The sequence below is a fragment of the Pistacia vera genome, unplaced genomic scaffold (genome assembly GCF_008641045.1).
Source record: "Pistacia vera cultivar Batoury unplaced genomic scaffold, PisVer_v2 Contig503, whole genome shotgun sequence".
Taxonomy (NCBI): Eukaryota; Viridiplantae; Streptophyta; class Magnoliopsida; order Sapindales; family Anacardiaceae; genus Pistacia; species Pistacia vera.
Genome location: NW_022196339.1, coordinates 531,491 through 551,289, shown reverse-complemented (window position 1 = coordinate 551,289; position 19,799 = coordinate 531,491). Strand labels below are relative to the sequence as shown.

The 19,799-nt window shown below is 35.6% G+C and overlaps 1 protein-coding gene and 1 pseudogene across 1 annotated transcript; both read left to right on the top strand.

Moving 5' to 3' along the window:
* Window positions 1-183: 183 nt before the first annotated feature.
* On the top strand, window positions 184-4,396 carry LOC116105730 (annotated as a pseudogene).
* Window positions 4,397-12,971: 8,575 nt separating this feature from the next.
* LOC116105729 (cactin-like) lies at window positions 12,972-17,203 on the top strand. Its single transcript, XM_031392143.1, has 13 exons — window positions 12,972-13,446; window positions 13,526-13,617; window positions 13,811-13,910; window positions 14,075-14,146; window positions 14,293-14,355; window positions 14,452-14,592; window positions 14,706-14,801; window positions 15,356-15,640; window positions 15,723-15,867; window positions 15,955-16,097; window positions 16,197-16,376; window positions 16,477-16,743; window positions 16,851-17,203. The coding sequence occupies exons 1-13, from the start codon at window positions 13,099-13,101 to the stop codon at window positions 16,968-16,970; spliced, it is 2,052 nt and encodes a 683-aa protein (XP_031248003.1). The 5' UTR covers window positions 12,972-13,098; the 3' UTR covers window positions 16,971-17,203.
* Window positions 17,204-19,799: the final 2,596 nt, after the last annotated feature.

Sequence of the window (19,799 nt, the reverse complement as noted above, 5' to 3'; positions counted from 1 at the left end):
GCCCAAGGTAGCCCAAAGGAAAAATAGAGACAAGGCTTATGGCCCAGAACCAACTTAAGATCCCATTAAGCCTATCTCTAAGCCACTCGGTCATCAGCCCACAAAGGCCCCAAGCCGAATTCAACTTGGCCACCTCCCAAAGACAAGCTAAATGAGTTTTCTCTTTGAGGATAGCAGCAAACATCACCCAACCGAAAAAAAAAAAAAACGTTCCAATGACCACCAGAACTCGCCAGGTCCCATGCCACAGCACAAACAAACAACCTCCAGCATCAAACCCCCTTTGCGAAACATCCCAGCCAGCCCACGAAGCCTGTTAGGATTCTTTTAGAATTAGGATAATTAGAATTAGGCGATTAGATTAGCATTAGGCAAAGAAGAATAATTTGTAAGGCTATATAAAGTCTAAAACAAATAGGGTTTAAGCAGGCTATAATCAATAAAAGTTCTCTTCCCTTAAACTCTCAATTCTCATTCTTCTATCTTATCACAGAGGAGGACCATAACTCAAAGCCCTATTTTCCGAATAGCAACGTTCAAGCGAAAATGGGAAATCACGGTAGGAACAGGAGAGAAACGTCGTCGTCTTCAAAACGAAGAAGCCGAAGTCGTAAAAGGAGATCTGACGACTCTGCATCCGAGTCGGAATCCGAGCCTGAATCATACATTGAGTCGGATGAGTCGCCGTCGAGGAGCTCACAGAAGCACAAAGACCGAAGCAGAAGCAAAAGCAGAAGCAAGAGCAAAAGCAAAAGTAGTAGACGTGATAGCGACTCGGATGTTTCTGGTGATGATAGCGACGAGAGCGATCGTGCCCACAAAAAGCGAAGGTCTTCGAGGAGGATTACGGAGGAAGAAATTTCTGAATATTTGGCCAAAAAAGCTCAGAGAAAGGTAAATTATTTACTTTGTTTTTCCTTTTTAAATTTAATTTCTTAAATTAATTTATTGATTATGTAATTTTGTTCTTAAGGCAGCAAGAGTTGCAAAGAAGTTGAAGTCGCAGACTGTGTCTGGTTATTCAAACGATTCGAATCCGTTTGGTGATGCCAACTAAATGAGAGGTAAGGTTTTTTTAATTATGTTCTGTACAGTAATGAAGTGAATTTAGGTTATCTTTAATATTGAAGAAAATTTCGAAATTTGAAGTTTGGTGTAATGTGGAAGAGCATTAAAGTAGTAAAAATGTTAGATTGCAAATAGAGGCAGGATTCTTTTTTTGAATGTGATTGAGTTGTAAATGTGTGGGCTGCAGATTGTGTGGCGAAAGAAGATTGAGCGGGTGTTTCCCAAGGTGTCCGCTTGAGGATTTTCATTAAAGCAGAGAAAAAGAGACAGAGGAAAGGCTGGTATGTGAATCAAAGTTAATGAGAAGTCACTGCCTCTTACAAATTTGAAGCACTTTGTTGTCTCTGTATCTTGTCGAGTTCTTTGTCGTCTTTAATTTTGGCTTTTCATGGGGTTTCTTTGGAGTTTCAGATTTCATTATATATATCCCTTCATGATGCAGGCAGAGATCGAGAAGGTTAAAAGAGAAGAGAGGAAAGAGCTATTGAAAAAGCACGACATGAAGAAGAAATGTTAAGCTTAGTCCCTTGGTAAGCAAAAGTTTTTGTGTGGAACTTTTGGCCAAGATACAACGTTGTGCTTTTTATTGTTGAAGTTAATATATAATTTTTTTGAAAAGTTTTCTACTGCTATTTGATTAATATTTCTGCAGGCACTGTTAGCGAGGGAACGTGCTCGTGCTGAATTTCAAGACTGGGAGAAGAAAGAGGAAAGGTATGGTGCTGAGGTGCTTCCACTATCTATTTTTTAATGTTACTGCGACTTTCTATTTGCAATCTGAAGAGTTACTATATATTCTATCTACAGTTTCATTTTGATCAAAGCAAAGTCAGATCTGAGATTAATTGCGTGAGGGTCGTTAAGCCTATTGATATTCTCTGCAACCACCTCAGTGGTTCAGATGACTTGGACATTGTAATAGATGAACCTTACAGGTTTTCAAGGTATATGTGTGTATCTCATTGTTTGATGTGATTGCATTTTCACAGACATACTTAAATATTACTTAGACTGTTCACATTGGTGTTTGATGTGTATTGTTTGAACAGCCTGACAGTTAAGAGATGGAAGAGCTTCGTGAGGACATCAAGATGTATCTGGATTTGGACAGGGCAACCCCAATGCATAGGAGTATTGGAGTATATCCACTTTCATTTTTATGGACTTTCTGAGTAGCTATTTTGTCCCAGCTAGAGGTAGAATTTTGGCCGTACATGCAGAAAACTGCTTTTGTTCAGGCATTTCTCTTACAAACTTTTCCATCTTGCATGTCCTTCGTAATTTTCTATTCAATATAAAATTAGCCCTGCTATAAGAAAATAACTATGTAGGATTTATGTTGCTGAGTCGTAATCTTTGGAGAGATTATGAAGTAAGGTTTGTTAAATTTAAAGTATTTCCTCCCATATCTCAACTTTCATGTTGAATTTGTCTCTCTCTTTTTAGATAATGCTTGCATTTTCAAATTTATTTATATCTTGGTCTGGAAGCTTGTTGTTTCCCACAAACTGTAGTTTTTGGTTGAAATATTACTCAAGACCGTTCAAATGGTAATTATCCCAAGGTTATGCCGGAAAATTTAATATATCAGTTTGAGATTGCTGGTATAACGAATGTTTCTTGTTATATTTAGTGTTGAATTTCAAGTGACAGTATCTTGACTCTATGTATTCAACAGGCACTTATGGTGGTTTGTGATTGGGAACTAGCTGAGCACAAAAAAGGATGCACTGGATCAGCTAGAGTGCGTGGGGAGGAACCTCCTGCTGAGTTGCTTGCAGAAGAGAGGGGTTGCATTCAAGTATTGAACCAATGTCAAAACCTTTTGCAAGGAAGACACAGAGTGGCTTGAGCATTACAAACTCATATTGAATCACAATCGTACTGGCACCGCAAAGGTGGTTGAGTATTGGGAAGCCATTCTTAACGACTCCATATATACAAGGCAAAGGTACTTATCTCTCCTTAAATGTCTTTACTTCATTGTTTACAACTTGTTTTGGACCTCATTAGTATGTTGGTACATTACAGGCTTGTTGAGAAATCACATGCTAAAATGCTGCGTAAGCATCTGCAACACCTTGAGCAACCTTTGGAGGGTGAAGATAATTTGAAACCGATCATGATTTGAGGTCTGAAGAAGAGGACATTCAGCTTGAGAGTGATGAATAGTATGTTTTTTTTTTCTTGAAATCTGTTTTTTTTGTTAAGATTATTGCAGTGATACAGTTGGCTAATATGTCTATGATATATAGATGCAGGATTTCTCTCCAGAACTTATATCAGGGAGGCTCAAGAAGCAGAAGAAGAGCCTGGATCATTTTCACCTGAACTATTGCATGGTGATGAAAATGAAGAAGCTATTGACCCTGACGAGGACAGGGCTATATTGGTAATTTGCTTATACGACATCTTTGTTGTCTAATAAGAATCTTATGAGTTAGAAGATGGTCTCGGTTTAATTATGTAAGTGTTTTGCTATGTTAACAGGAGCGTAAACGTGTAGCTGTGTTGGAAAGAGCAGCAAAGGCGGTGGATTAAAGAAGCTATGGCATCAAAACCAACTCCTTCAGAAGATACTTGGAGCTGAAAGCCATGAAAGCTATGGGAGCCATGGAAGAAGAATGCCTATTTGGCTCTGGTGCAGAAGTGACCTGGACCCGCAGGTGCTTTATCTTGTCCTTTCTCTGATTTGCCTACATAGTCTGGCTATTTTTTCCAAGTCATTTATAAGTTCTATTTTCTGAAAATCAATTTGACAGGTGTATTGGTGGCATGACAAGTACCGACCAAGAAAACCAAAATACTTCAACCGTGTTCACACTGGATACGAGTGGAACAAATATAATCACTCACTATGACCAGACAATCCACCTCCAAAGATTGTGCAAGGATATAAATTCAACATTCTATCCAGACCTTGTTGACAAGACAAAGGCTCCTACATACACTATTGAGAAGGATGGAAGCAATGGTGAAACATGCATCATAAGGTTCCATGCTGGGCCTCCCTATGAGGACATTGTATCACTTGATCTAGGCTTTTTTTTTTTTTTTCAATTTTTCAATTTCTTATCTAGTTTTGTTTAGGATTAATTTACTCAACCACTTATTTTGATATTAGGCATTTAAAATTGTAAACAAAGAATGGGAGTATTCTCATAAGAAGGATTTAAGTGCACATTTGAACGTGGGTTTACACGTATATTTCAACTTCAAACGGTTATCGCTACCGTAGGTGATTTGTGGCTAATTTTGCAACTTATGTCCTCAACCGATGTTTCTTGGGGTGAGAATGACAGTAGACCATTGGTAAGTGTAACAGATTTTGTTGTCTATAATTTATTATTCTGTGAATATTATCAAATGAAATTTGTATGACTTGTTTTAAGTCCTAAAATTCAATCATTTAGTTATACATAGTGTTAATACACGCAAAATACAGTAAAAGAACACACTGTTACTGGTTATTTCTTGCCTGGTCATAGTAATCTTATTAGGACTTGGTAATAGTTTTACTTGCTTTTCTTTTGATAATTTGTTTAGTATCATTTTTCCAATTTGTTCAATTTGTTTTTTTTTTTTTGTTTGCTGATTGTTCATCGGTATTTCCACAAAATAAAAACATGAAATTCTGTGGATGTTTTCGTGGCAAGCTGATAACCCCTAGTTGCATATTCGTATTCTTTTTTATGTTGTGTGTAGATGTTATTAGGAAGCGTTGTTCATTGATAAGTTAAACAGCTTGTGAATTATTGTATATTATGAGCTTCTGTGAAGCTAATCTTGACCCAGAAGAAATTTAATGGCAGTACTCCTTAACCAACAAATTACAAAATTGCATTGTATTATCTTCTCGTCTCAATTGTCAGGTTTGTATATTAATTATCGGTCGCCTGATTTTTGAGGCAGCTGCTTACCTTGTCACTGAAACCATACACTGCCACTTGCGCATATCTAGCAAGACTTGCTCCAAAGAAATTAGCATGATAAGAAAATCAGTGTCCAAAGGCCGTGTAAGATTTTTTTTTTTGAATTTTCTCTATACTTTGGTTCCTTTGCCTTTCAAATTTTATACCTCATTAAATTCCCCTTTAAACTTCTCTAAACTTATCTGATTAATGACTTTTGTAATACAAGAACACCGTTTAATAGCTTCCCACTAAGTTTAGAGCTGACGGCGGACGGGGCTGTGCCTAAAAATTCAAGGCCTATTGTGTTGTGCCTTGCTAAGACTCGTAAAAATTCGTGTTCTGTTGTGTCGTGTTGGTCCATCAAATTTAAAGACCCACGGCACGGCCTGTTATATATTGTGTTATGCCTTGGGCTGTGTCGTGGGCCGGCCTGTGTGTTTTGTAAAAATATTTAATATTTATAAATTATGGTAATTTTGATTTATTATTAATAATTTTTATAAAAATATTTTATATGTTATATTTATTAGCATTTTGTATTTATATTAATTAAAAAAACACATAATTACTATGAAATATAATAAAATAATGAGATATTGAAATATTAATTGAATTTCAACATTTTTTATTTTTTATTATTTATAAGTTATAATTATACTTTACAAATACAAACTTAGAAATTAAGATTAAAAATTATTATACGTCTTCATTTTTATTAATTTATAAATTCTTAAAATCTTTAATTATATCTTCATTTCATTGATTTTAAATTTTTTTTTATTTTTTTGTGTCGTGCTGTCCACGTGTCTTTTTTAAGGCCCGTGGTATTGCTTTTGTAATTGTGGGTCGTGCCGTGCCGTGTTTTTTTTGTATCGAGTCTTATTGTGTCGTGCTTTTTTCGTGCCATGCCATTGATTGCTGGCTTTAACTAATTTAAATGTAATTGGGTTGGTTATGGGGCAACCCAAACGGGTTAGGACCCCCTATAACCCAGCCCATTACCCTATACAGTAATTCTTGCTTTTAAGTGGTAAATTAAATTAAATGGTGTTTTAACGTTCAGTGTCCTCTAGTTGTGAATTTTTTTATTTTTTCTTTTATTTTAAAGTATCCTCTAATAAATTAGTTGATTTCTTAAAAGGGTGTCTTTAATTGTACATTTCTTACAAAAGTGTCTCTAGATGATAATATTCAAATTAAAAAAGAGTTTAAATGAGACTTAAATAACATCGGTCTTTTTCTTAACTGACCACCATTGATCTATTTGGGTCAAACCATTTGTCAAGCCTAATAAATTAACCAAATCTAACTTCTTTAAATGATACAAACAACGGAAAAAAGGAAGTTCAATGCAATGTTTTAATAACCAACTCGAGGTAAAGTGGTCGGGTTGTGGGTTGAACAGTTTAACAGATTAGACTGATAGGTTAAATCGGTGTCTAAAAGTTTAAAATATAACAAAAACAACCCTATAAATTCTGTAAGTCCTTACAGCTTTGAAATTTTGTAAAAACACTCCCAAAATTACCATTGGCATGGACAAACCAGGGCAAATAGGGCATGTTTTCGGCGACGATAACACTCTCCATCACCATGAAAACACTCCCCTTAGCCTCCTAACTAAAACCCATATCACCCCTCCCCCGATTGCCTCGCCAATCGACGGCAACAGTGCGATTTTCGGTTGATTCACTCATCGAAAATCATCTTTGTTGCCACCATTGCACTTACCGACCCTTCCTCTTCAAAAGCCTTAACATCTCGATCTTCTATTGTTTGCCGATCACCGTCCCAATTTCTAGGGTTTTCGGTGAATAGAAAAATTGCTAACCTGGCTCAGTGAAGGTCCCGATTGAACTGGTCGGGCCGAGTTTTAAAAAAATGGTTCAATGTTCTAAAACAAGAGAAAGAGTATTCATGAGTGATAGATTAATTAGTTACTTTCAGATGGGTGAAGTTCTTAAAAAAAAATAAAAAATAAAAAATAAAAAAGGACCCATAGATTAGCAAATGGCTTATTGATGAAAGAAATGGAAGACTAATGTATGGAAATTAAGCTAGTATTTGTTTATATTTTTGCGTTTTTTTTAAGGGGAGATTGCAAAGTACTTGTTCGGTTAGCATTTTTGCTTAATTTTAAACAAAGAAAATCGCTTAGTACCCGTCTTTGAGAGAAATTCACTAAGATGGTGACTTTTCCAATTTTAATCAAACTCAACCTTAAATTTTAAAAAATCCATCACTTATCACCTTCTCATTAACTCTGTTAGACTTCTATGGATGAATATATGGAAAATGACCAATATACCCTTATTTTCGAACATTAAAAATAAATAAAATTTAAAATCCAATAAACAAATAAAATTAAATGAATTGCATTAACAAGAAACAAAAAAAAAAAAAAAAAAAAAAAAGCCAAATCACCAAATCAACCATATTCCCACCAGCAACACCACCCCAACCCCAACCAATTTCAGCCAATCACTGCCACCTCCATTTCACACACCCAACCTGCCAAGAACAACAACCATACTTCACAGAATGATATCCAAACTATAAAAATTACAAAAATAATAGTTCTTCTCCCTCTCTAATTCTCTCACACGTTCCCTCCCCTTTTTATTAAACTATTTTTTGGTGACTCTTTTATGATTTCTATCATTTTGGCATCAAAGCCCAATTTCCATTATGTTTTCGTTCGACAAACATATTCTAACTTTAATCCCCTTGTTGTTCTATTAAATGCAACTTTATCAACTTAATTTAGTATGTAGTTTCAAGATTTTACACATAAAGTAATCTCTTTGAAATGATCATTCAAGATAGACTTTGGTGTTTTCTTATTTGTTGGCAACATTCACTTGATTGAGCTACTTTTCTAATCTACTCGTGAGGAGTATAGAGAGATTTCTTAGTCTAGCTATTTCTCCAATTTACCTAGAGATATTAGGGATCTATGGTATTCACTAGGATTTGTTTTTATGTTCTTTCCTAGCTTAAATGAATGAAGACTTTTTTGTTTGGATTGATTATCTTTCCTGTTATCCTTTTATAGAGTTTTTTTTTTTTTTTTGTATATTTACTAGTTATTTGTTTCCTTATTTTATTTATGATTTTACTTTATAAATGAAAGCCAAAATCATTGCTCAAGTACGACTTGAATTATACCCCATAAAATTTAGCAAATTTTTTATTTACTAGGGCTCTCCTGGGCCCTCGTGTGATTTTACAAATTTAGCATTAAATTTATACCCCATAAAATATATCATATGTATTAGGGGTGTTCGGTTCCGAATACCCTGCACTTTTCGAAGGAACCGGAACCGGAACCGGAACCGACGGTTCCTTGAAATTTGGAACCAGAATCGGAACTGACGGTTCCAGTTCCTAGGTACCCAGAACTAGAACCTGTAACAACGGTTCCGGTTTCGGTTCTGGGTACCCTGTAAAATTACATGACCTCCCAAAAGTTTTTAAAATCGTAAAAAAAACCCTTAAAAACTTATAAATTACCCCCCCCCCCCCACAGCACTTGTCAACAAAAATAAAATTACAAATTATAAATTCAAAATTACAAACTTCATTACTTTGTAAATGTAGATTCTCAAAAGTCAAACCAACTTACTTTAAATGTTATGAAATATAAATATAAATGTATTTATATTACTTTTTCTACAAAAGTTTTTATTAACCCTCCTAATCTTTAATTTTATTTTATATTAGTCTCGGTTCCTGGTTCCGGTTCCGGTTCCTAACTATAGGAACCGAAACCAGAACCGGAACCGCATAGTAACGATTCCAAAAATTTGGAACCAGAACCTACCCATTGACGACTGGTTCTGGGTAGGAACCGGAATCAAACCTAGGGTATCCGCCAGTTCCGATTCCAACCGGTTCTTTTGAACACCCCTACATTATGTATATAATTTATGTTGACTCAAGGAGTCATCATGCTCTTTTTTTGTGATAACAAAATAATGTATCCCTAAGCATTATTAATAATAACTTGGACTTAAGTGTGGACTTACATGACAGGGAAGTTCCCAATGCATTCAAAGAAATATTAAAGTGGGAAAAAACAAAGCTTACAAGAAGAAATTTGAAGAATTCAAGAAAGCTTAGTCTGGGTATAATTTTCTTGTAATTAATTTATAATTATAAAAATCATGAGCCTTGGTTAGGGAACTCCTGCTGAGTGCTTGCAGAAGGAGGGGGTTGCATTCAAGTATTGAACCAGATGTCAAGAAACTTTTGCAAGGGAAGACACAGAGTGAGCTTAGGCATTACAAACTCATATTGAATCACAATGCGTACTGGCACCCAAAGGTGGTTGAGTATTGGGAAGCCATTCTTAAACGACCATATATACAAGGCAAAGGTACTATCTCTCCTTAAATGTCTTTACTTCAATTGTCAACTTGTTTGGACTCAGTAGTATGTTGGTACAATTACAGGCTTGTTTGAAAGAAATACATGCTAAAATGCTGCGTAAGCATCTGCAACACCTTGAGCAACCTTTGGAGGGTGAAGATAAATTTGAAACCGATCATGATTGAGGTCTGAAGAAGAGGACATTCAGCTTGAGAGTGATGATAATAGTATGTTTTTTTTTCCTTGAAATACTGGTTTTTTTTTTGTAAGATTATGCAGTGATAACAGTTGGCTAATAGTCTATGATATATAGATGCAGGAAATTTCTCTCCAGAAATATATCAGGGGAGAGGCTCAAGAAGCAGAAGAAGAGCCTGGATCATTTTCACCTGAACTATTGCATGGTGATGAAAATGAAGAAGCTATTGACCCTGACGAGGACAGGGCTTATGGTAATTTGCTTATCGACATCTTTGTGTTCTAATAAGAATCTTGAGTTAGAAGATGTGTCTCGGTTTAATTATGTAAGTGTGTTGCTATGTTAACAGGAGCGTAAACGTGTAGCGTGTTGGAAGAGCAGCAAAGGCGGTGGATTAAAGAAGTATGGCATCAAAACCAACTCTTCAGAGATAACTGGAGCTGAAAGCCATGAAAGCTATGGGAGCCATGGAAGAAGGAGATGCCATATTTGGCTCTGGTGCAGAAGTGAACTGGACTCGCAGGTGCTTTATCTTGTCCTTTCTTGATTTGCCTACATAGTTGGCTATTTTTTCCAAGTCATTTTATAAGTTCTATTTTCTGAAATCAATTTGGATGCAGGTGGTATTGGTGCGACAAAAGTACGACCCAGAAAACCAAAATACTTCAAACGTGTTCACACTGGATACGAGTGGAACAAATATAATCAGACTCACTATGACATGACAATCCACCTCCAAAGATTGTGCAAGGATATAAATTCAACATCTTCTATCCAGACCTTGTTGACAAGACAAAGGCTCCTACATACACTATTGAGAAGGAGGAAGCAATGGTGAAACATGATCATAAGGTTCCATGCTGGGCCTCCCTATGAGGACATTGTAAGTCACTTGATCTAGGCTTTTTTTTTTTTTTTCAATTTTTCAATTCTTATCTAGTTTGTTTAGGATTAATTTACTCAACCCTTATTTTGATATTACAGGCATTTAAAATTGTAAACAAAGAATGGGAGTATTCCATAAGAAAGGATTAAGTGCACATTTGAACGTGGGATATTACAAGTATATTTCAACTTCAAACGGTATCGCTACCCTAGGTGATTGTGGCTAATTTTGCAACTTATGTCCTCAACCGATGTTTCTTGGGGTGAGAATGACAGTAGACCATTGGTAAGTGTAACAGTTTGTTGTCATAGATAATTTATTATTCTGGTGATATTATCCAAATGAAATTGTATGACTTGTTTTAAGTCCATAAAATTCAATCATTTAGTTTACAGTAGTGTTAATACACGCAAAATACAGTAAAAGAACACACTGTTACTGGTTATTTTTGCCTGGTCATAGTAATCTTTATTAGGAGGACTTGGTAAAATAGTTATCTGCTTTCTTTTGATAATTTGTTTAGTATCATTTTTCCAATTTGTTCAATTTGTTTTTTTTTTTGTTTGCTGATTGTTCATCGGTATTTCCCCAAAATAAAAACATGAAATTCTGTGGAGTGTTTTCGTGGCCAAGCTGATAACCTAGTTGCATATTCGTATTCTTTTTTATGTGTGTGTAGATGTTATTAGGAAGCAGTTGTTCATTGATAAGTTAAACAGCTTGTGAATTATTGTATAATTATGAGCTTGTGAAGCTAATCTTGACCCAGAAGAAATTGAATTGCAGTACTCCTTAACCAACAAATTACAAAATTGCATTGTATTATCTTCTCGTCTCAATTGTCAGGTTTGTATATTAATTATCGGTCGCCTGATTTTTGAGGCAGCTGCTTACCTTGTCACGAAACCATACACTGCCACTTGCGCATATCTAGCAAGACTTGCTCCAAAGAAATTAGCATGATAAGAATCAGTGTCCAAAGGCCGTGTAAGATTTTTTTTTTGAATTTTCTCTACTTGGTTCCTTGCCTTCAAATTTTATACCTCATAAATTCCCCTTTAAACCTCTCAAAACTTATCTGATTAATGACTTTTGTAATACAAGAACACCGTTTAATAGCTTCCCACTAAGTTTAGAGCTGACGGCGGACGGGGCTGTGCTAAAAATTCAAGGCCTATTGTGTTGTGCCTTGCTAAGACTCGTAAAAATTCGTGTTTGTTTGTGTCGTGTTGGTCCATCAAATTTAAAGACCCACGGACGGCCTGTTATATATTGTGTTATGCCTTGGGCTGTGTCGTGGGCCGGCTGTGTGTTTGTAAAAATATTTAATATTTATAAATTATGGTAATTTTGATTTATTATTAATAATTTTTATAAAAATATTTTATTTGTATTTATTAGCATTTTGTATTTATATAATTAAAAAAAACACATAATTACTATGAAATATAATAAAATAATGGATATGAAATATTAATTGAATTTCAATTTTTTATTTTTATTATTATAAGTTATAATTATACTTACAAATACAAACTTAGAAATTAGAAAAAATTATTATACGTCTTCATTTTATTAATTTAAAAATCTTAAAATCTTTAATTATATCTTCATTTCAGATTTTAAATTTTTTTTATTTTTTTGTGTCGTGCTGTCACGTGTCTTTTTTAAGGCCCGTGGTATTGCTTTTGTAATTGTGGGTCGTGCCGTGCGTGTTTTTTTGTATCGAGTCTTATTGTGTCGTGCTTTTTCGTGCCATGCCATGATTGTGGGAACTAATTTAAATGTAATGGGTTGGGTATGGGGCAACCCAAACGGGTTAGGACCCCCTATAGCCCAGCCCATACTATACAGTAATTCGCTTTTAAGTGGTAAATTAATTAAATGGTGTTTTTACGTTCAGTGTCCTCTAGTTGTGAATTTTTTATTTTTCTTTTATTTTAAAGTATCCTCTAAAAATTAGTTGATTTCTTAAAAGGGTGTCTTTAATTGTACATTTCTTACAAAATTGTCCTCTAGATGATATATTTCAAATTAAAAAAGAGTTTAAATGAGACTTAAATAACATCGGTCTTTCTTAACTGGCCACCATCGATCTATTTGGGTCAAACCATTTGTCAAGCCTAATAAATAACCAAATCTAACTTCTTTAAATGATACAAACAACGGAAAAAAGGAAGTTCAAGGCAATGTTTTAATAACCAACTCGAGGTAAAGTGTCGGGTTGTGGGTTGACTGGTTTAACAGATTAGACTGACAGGTCAAATCGGTGTCTAAAAGTTAAAATATAACAAAAACAACCTAAATTCTGTAGTCCTTACAGCTTTGAAATTTGTAAAAACATCCCAAAATTACCATTGGCATGGACAAACCAGGGCAAATAGGGCAGTGTTTCGGCGACGATAACACTCTCCATCACCATGAAAACACTCCCCTTAGCCTCTAACTAAACCCATATCACCCTCCCCCGATGCCTCGCCAATCGACGGCAACAGTGCGATTTTCGGTTGATGCACTCCCTAAAACAAATAGGGTTTAAGCAGGCTATAATCAATAAAAGTTCTCTTCCCTTAAACTCTCAATTCTCATTCTTCTATCTTATCACAGAGGAGGACCATAACTCAAAGCCCTATTTTCCGAATAGCAACGTTCAAGCGAAAATGGGAAATCACGGTAGGAACAGGAGAGAAACGTCGTCGTCTTCAAAACGAAGAGGCCGAAGTCGTAAAAGGAGATCTGACGACTCTGCATCCGAGTCGGAATCCGAGCCTGAATCATACATTGAGTCGGATGAGTCGCCGTCGAGGAGCTCACAGAAGCACAAAGACCGAAGCAGAAGCAAAAGCAGAAGCAAGAGCAAAAGCAAAAGTAGTAGACGTGATAGCGACTCGGATGTTTCTGGTGATGATAGCGACGAGAGCGATCGTGCCCACAAAAAGCGAAGGTCTTCGAGGAGGATTACGGAGGAAGAAATTTCTGAATATTTGGCCAAAAAAGCTCAGAGAAAGGTAAATTATTTACTTTGTTTTTCCTTTTTAAATTTAATTTCTTAAATTAATTTATTGATTATGTAATTTTGTTCTTAAGGCAGCAAGAGTTGCAAAGAAGTTGAAGTCTCAGACTGTGTCTGGTTATTCAAACGATTCGAATCCGTTTGGTGATTCCAATCTAAATGAGAGGTAAGGTTTTTTTAATTATGTTCTGTACAGTAATGAAGTGAATTTAGGTTATGCTTTAATATTGAAGAAAATTTCGAAATTTGAAGTTTGGTGTAATGTGGAAGAGCATTAAAGTAGTAAAAATGTTAGATTGCAAATTAGAGGCAGGATTCTTTTTTTGAATGTGATTGAGTTGTAAATGTGTGGGCTGCAGATTTGTGTGGCGAAAGAAGATTGAGCGGGATGTTTCCCAAGGTGTACCGCTTGAGGAGTTTTCAATTAAAGCAGAGAAAAAGAGACAGAGAGAAAGGCTGGTATGTGAATCAAAGTTAATGAGAAGTCACTGCCTCTTACAAATTTGAAGCACTTTGTTGTCTCTGTATCTTGTCGAGTTCTTTGTCGTCTTAATTTTGGCTTTTCATGGGGTTTTCTTTGGAGTTTCAGATTTCAATATATATATATCCCATTCATGATGCAGGCAGAGATCGAGAAGGTTAAAAAGAGAAGAGAGGAAAGAGCTATTGAAAAAGCACGACATGAAGAAGAAATGGTAAGCTTAGTCCCTTGGTAGAGCAAAAGTTTTTGTGTGGAACATGTTGGCCAAGATACAACGTTGTGCTTTATTATTGTTGAAGTTAATATATAATTTTTTTTGAAAAAGTTTTCTTACTGCTATTTGATTAAATATTTCTGCAGGCACTGTTAGCGAGGGAACGTGCTCGTGCTGAATTTCAAGACTGGGAGAAGAAAGAGGAAGAGGTATGGTGCTGAGGTGCTTCCACTATTCTATTTTTTAATGTATACTGCGACTTTCTATTTGCAATCTGAAGAGTTTACTATATATTCTATCTACAGTTTCATTTTGATCAAAGCAAAGTCAGATCTGAGATTAGATTGCGTGAGGGTCGTATAAAGCCTATTGATATTCTCTGCAACCACCTCAGTGGTTCAGATGACTTGGACATTGTAATAGATGAACCTTACATGGTTTTCAAGGTAATTATGTGGTGTAATCTCATTGTTTGATGTGATTGCATTTTCACAGACATGCATTAAATATTTATCTTAGACTGTTCACATTGGTGTTTGATGTGTATTGTTTGATACAGGGCCTGACAGTTAAGGAGATGGAAGAGCTTCGTGAGGACATCAAGATGTATCTGGATTTGGACAGGGCAACACCAATGCATATAGAGTATTGGGAGGTATTACCACTTTCATTTTTATGGACTTTCTGAGTAGCTATTTTGTCCCAGCTGAGAGGTAGAATTTTGGCCGTACATGCAGAAAACTGCTTTTGTTCAGGCATTTCTCTTACAAACTTTTCCATCTTGCATGTCCTTCGTAATTTTCTATTCAATATAAAATTAGCCCTGCTATAAGAAAATAACTATGTAGGATTTATGTTGCTGAGTCGTAATCTTTTGGAGAGATTATGAAGTAAGGTTTGTTAAATTTAAAGTATTTCCTCCCATATCTCAAACTTTCATGTTAGGAATTTGTCTCTCTCTTTTTAGATATATGCTTGCATTTTCAAATTTATTTATATTCTTGGTCTGGAAGCTTGTTGTTTCCCACAAACTGTAGTTTTTGGTTGAAATGATTACTCAAGACCAGTTCAAATGATAATTATCCCAAGGTTATAGCCGGAAAATTTATATATATCAGGTTATGAGATTGCTGGTATTAACGAATGTTTCTTGTTATATTTAGTGTTGAATGTCAAGTGGACAGTATCTTGACTCTATGTATTCAACAGGCACTTATGGTGGTTTGTGATTGGGAACTAGCTGAAGCACAAAAAAAGGATGCACTGGATCGAGCTAGAGTGCGTGGGGAGGAACCTCCTGCTGAGTTGCTTGCAGAAGAGAGGGGGTTGCATTCAAGTATTGAACCAGATGTCAAGAACCTTTTGCAAGGGAAGACACAGAGTGAGCTTGAGGCATTACAAACTCATATTGAATCACAAATGCGTACTGGCACCGCAAAGGTGGTTGAGTATTGGGAAGCCATTCTTAAACGACTCCATATATACAAGGCAAAGGTACTTATCTCTCCTTAAATGTCTTTACTTCAATTGTTTACAACTTGTTTTGGACCTCAGTAGTATGTTGGTACAATTACAGGCTTGTTTGAAAGAAATACATGCTAAAATGCTGCGTAAGCATCTGCAACGAGTCGAGCAACCTTTGGACGGTGAAGATAAATTTGAAACCGATCATGATTTGAGGTCTGAAGAAGAGGACATTCAGCTTGAGAGTGATGAGAATAGTATGTTTTTTTTTTCCTTGAAATACTGGTTTTTTTGTTAAGATTATTGCAGTGATAGCAGTTGGCTAATATGTCTATGATATATAGATGCAGGAAATTTCTCTCCAGAACTTATATTAGGGGAAGAGGCTCAAGAAGCAGAAGAAGAGCCTGGATCATTTTCACCTGAACTATTGCATGGTGATGAAAATGAAGAAGCTATTGACCCTGACGAGGACAGGGCTATATTGGTAATTTGCTTATACGACATCTTTGTTGTCTAATAAGAATCTTATGAGTTAGAAGATGTGTCTCGGTTTAATTATGTAAGTGTGTTGCTATGTTAACAGGAGCGTAAACGTGTAGCTGTGTTGGAAGAGCAGCAAAGGCGGTGGATTAAAGAAGCTATGGCATCAAAACCAACTCCTTCAGAAGATAACTTGGAGCTGAAAGCCATGAAAGCTATGGGAGCCATGGAAGAAGGAGATGCCATATTTGGCTCTGGTGCAGAAGTGAACCTGGACTCGCAGGTGCTTTATCTTGTCCTTTCTCTGATTTGCCTACATAGTCTGGCTATTTTTTCCAAGTCATTTTATAAGTTCTATTTTCTGAAAATCAATTTGGATGCAGGTGTATTGGTGGCATGACAAGTACCGACCAAGAAAACCAAAATACTTCAACCGTGTTCACACTGGATACGAGTGGAACAAATATAATCAGACTCACTATGACCATGACAATCCACCTCCAAAGATTGTGCAAGGATATAAATTCAACATCTTCTATCCAGACCTTGTTGACAAGACAAAGGCTCCTACATACACTATTGAGAAGGATGGAAGCAATGGTGAAACATGCATCATAAGGTTCCATGCTGGGCCTCCCTATGAGGACATTGTAAGTTCACTTGATCTAGGCCTTTTTTTTTTTTTTTTTCAATTTTTTAATTTCTTATTTAGTTTGTTTAGGATTAATTTACTCAACCACTTATTTTGATATTACAGGCATTTAAAATTGTAAACAAAGAATGGGAGTATTCTCATAAGAAAGGATTTAAGTGCACATTTGAACGTGGGATATTACACGTATATTTCAACTTCAAACGGTATCGCTACCGTAGGTGATTTGTGGCTAATTTTGCAACTTATGTCCTCAACCGATGTTTCTTGGGGTGAGAATGACAGTAGACCATTGGTAAGTGTAACAGATTTTGTTGTCATAGATAATTTATTATTCTGTGAATATTATTCAAATGAAATTGTATGACTTGTTTTAAGTCCATAAAATTCAATCATTTGGTTATACAGTAGTGTTAATACACGCAAAATACAGTAAAAGAACACACTGTTACTGGTTATTTCTTGCCTGGTCATAGTAATCTTTATTAGGAGGACTTGGTAAAATAGTTTATCTTGCTTTTCTTTTGATAATTTGTTTAGTATCATTTTTACAAATTGTTCAATTTTTTTGTTCTTTTTTGTTTCCTGATTGTTCATCGGTATTTCCACAAAATAAAAACATGAAATTCTGTGGAGTATTTTCGTGGCCAAGCTGATAACCCTAGTTGCATATTTGTATTCTTTTTTATGTTGTGTGTAGATGTTATTAGGAAGCAGTTGTTCATTGATAAGTTAAACAGCTGGTGAATTATTGTGTAATTATGAGCTTCTGTGAAGCTAATCTTGACCCAGAAGATATTGAATTGCAATACTCCTTAACCAACAAATTACAAAATTACATTGTATTATCTTCTCGTCTCAATTGTCAGGTTTGTATATTAATTATCGGTCGCCTGATTTTTGAGGCAGCTGCTTACCTTGTCACTGAAACCATACACTGCCACTTGCGCATATCTAGCAAGACTTGCTCCAAAGAAATTAGCATGATAAGAAAATCAGTGTCCAAAGCCCGTGTNTGATGTTTCCTTAGTTTAGGAAGTTTAAAAGAGTCCTTGAGGATAAAATATTGTCTGGAATATGTTTAGCTCTAAAAAGGGCTGTCATGTTTTTTGACAAAATTTTAAAGTTGTTATAATTTAGTGGTGCTATTTAGTAGTAACTCAGGAGAGGTAAAATAAATGAAGTAAATAACAAGGGACCAAAATGAGAGAATTGAGAGATGTGAGTATTGATACACTGAAGCCCCTCAAATATTTGGATTTCTTTCAAATGAGAAGGAGGGGGGGTAATTTTTATAGCCAATACACACCCCCCACCCCCACCCCTCGTTCCACTTTTCACCACCTCAAGTAAAGGTGGTGGATGGCCACCAATGTTTTGACATCAATCTCTCGATTTTGCTGGAGTTCGTGAGTGGAAAAGAACTTCGGTGAAATATGCTTGGTTCTGTCTCATTTGATATATCCTCCCCTGACTTAAGCAATACATGTTGCATTGTCTTCATTTATAATTGTGGGAGCATCTGAGGTACGTGGCAATTTGCATATACTTTCAATATGATGGATGACAGATCTTAACCATACACATTCTCGGTTGGCTTCATAAAGCGCAAGAATCTCGAAGTGGTTGGAGGAAGTAGCAACCAATGTCAGTTTTATAGAACACCATGATATTGCAGTACCATTATGAGTGAAAACATATCCCGTCTACAAGCAGGCTTTGTGAGGATCAGAAAGGTATCCAGCATCTATATAGCTAACTAATTTAGGATCATTAACAGATTTCCTTAAATAAAATAATCTCAAATCTTTTGTTCCATTGAGGTAACGAAAGACTGTTTGATCCTATTCCAATGTCAGCGAGTTGGTGTAGAGCTAAATCTTACCAATAGATTCACTGCAAATGTTATGTTTGGTCCCATACATTGTACCAAATATAATAATTCACCTATTGCATTTAGATACAATACTTCATGACCAAGTATCTTTTCGATATCTTCTTTAGGACGAAATTGATCCTTTTTAGGATCAAGAGACCGAACTACCATTGGGGTACTCAAGGGGTGAGATTTATCCATATAAAATCGCTTAAGGATCTTTTCAATATAATTTGATTGATAGAGCAAAACTCTATTTGAACAATGCTCGATCTGCAAGCCGAGACAATACTTTGTTTTCCTCAAATCCTTCATTTCAATTTCGCTTTTCAAGTACTCGGCAGTTTTTGTGAGCTCTTCATGAGTCCCTATTAAACTCATGTCATCAACATATATTGCTACAACTGCAAATCCTGATTCAGACCTTTTTATAAAGACACACGGGCATATAGGATCATTGACGTATCCTTCCTTTATCAGATTTTCACTAAGACAATTATACCACATTCATCCTGATTGTTTCAACCCATATAACGATCTTTGCAATTTTATTGTGTAGAATATTTTTTTTTTTTTTTTGTCAAACTTATGAGTTGTGTGTGTGCACAACAGTTATGAGTGCACATTGGCTGCCAATCCTTTTATTTGGCTTGTTTCATCTGTTGTGTGTGTGCACATCAGTTCTTAGTGCACACGGTTTGCTAGACTTGTGTATTGGCTTGTTTCGTTTCAAGAATGTGTGCACAACGGTCTGTGCTTACACTCTCACTTCAGATATTTTGCAACCCAACACGAGTTGCATGTCTGATAAAGTGAAAAATATATTGTTTATCTTTGTCTCTTGATATTTAAGACCTTTTACATGTGTCATAATATCCTTAAGTGATCCTAGGGAATAAAGTTATCTTTCCCGATTTGTTATATAGTCCAAACCAAAAAGAATGAATGCTTTCCTTATTTGGACAAACATTGGTCAACCCCTTGTTGGCTGATGTGGCACTATATTGTTGAGCAATAAATCTTTCATTATATAATACTCCTTGCATAAATAAATCTAACCTTTTGATCTTTTATTTCATCTTATTATGAATTTATTAGAGTATTCTTTCTATTAAGGTTCAAGGTTCATTTTCCATTTTGTGCCAAAACCTTACCATATCAAACATAGACTTGATGAC

What these genes read in the sequence shown, in the direction of transcription:
- LOC116105729 (XM_031392143.1), top strand. Translation starts at nt 13,099, where the DNA reads ATGGGAAATCACGGTAGGAACAGGAGAGAAACGTCGTCGTCTTCAAAA. An exon ending in AGAGACAGAGAGAAAGGCTG is followed by an intron (nt 13,911 to 14,074) that starts GTATGTGAATCA and finishes TTCATGATGCAG; the next exon opens with GCAGAGATCGAGAAGGTTAA. An exon ending in TGCATATAGAGTATTGGGAG is followed by an intron (nt 14,802 to 15,355) that starts GTATTACCACTT and finishes TGTATTCAACAG; the next exon opens with GCACTTATGGTGGTTTGTGA.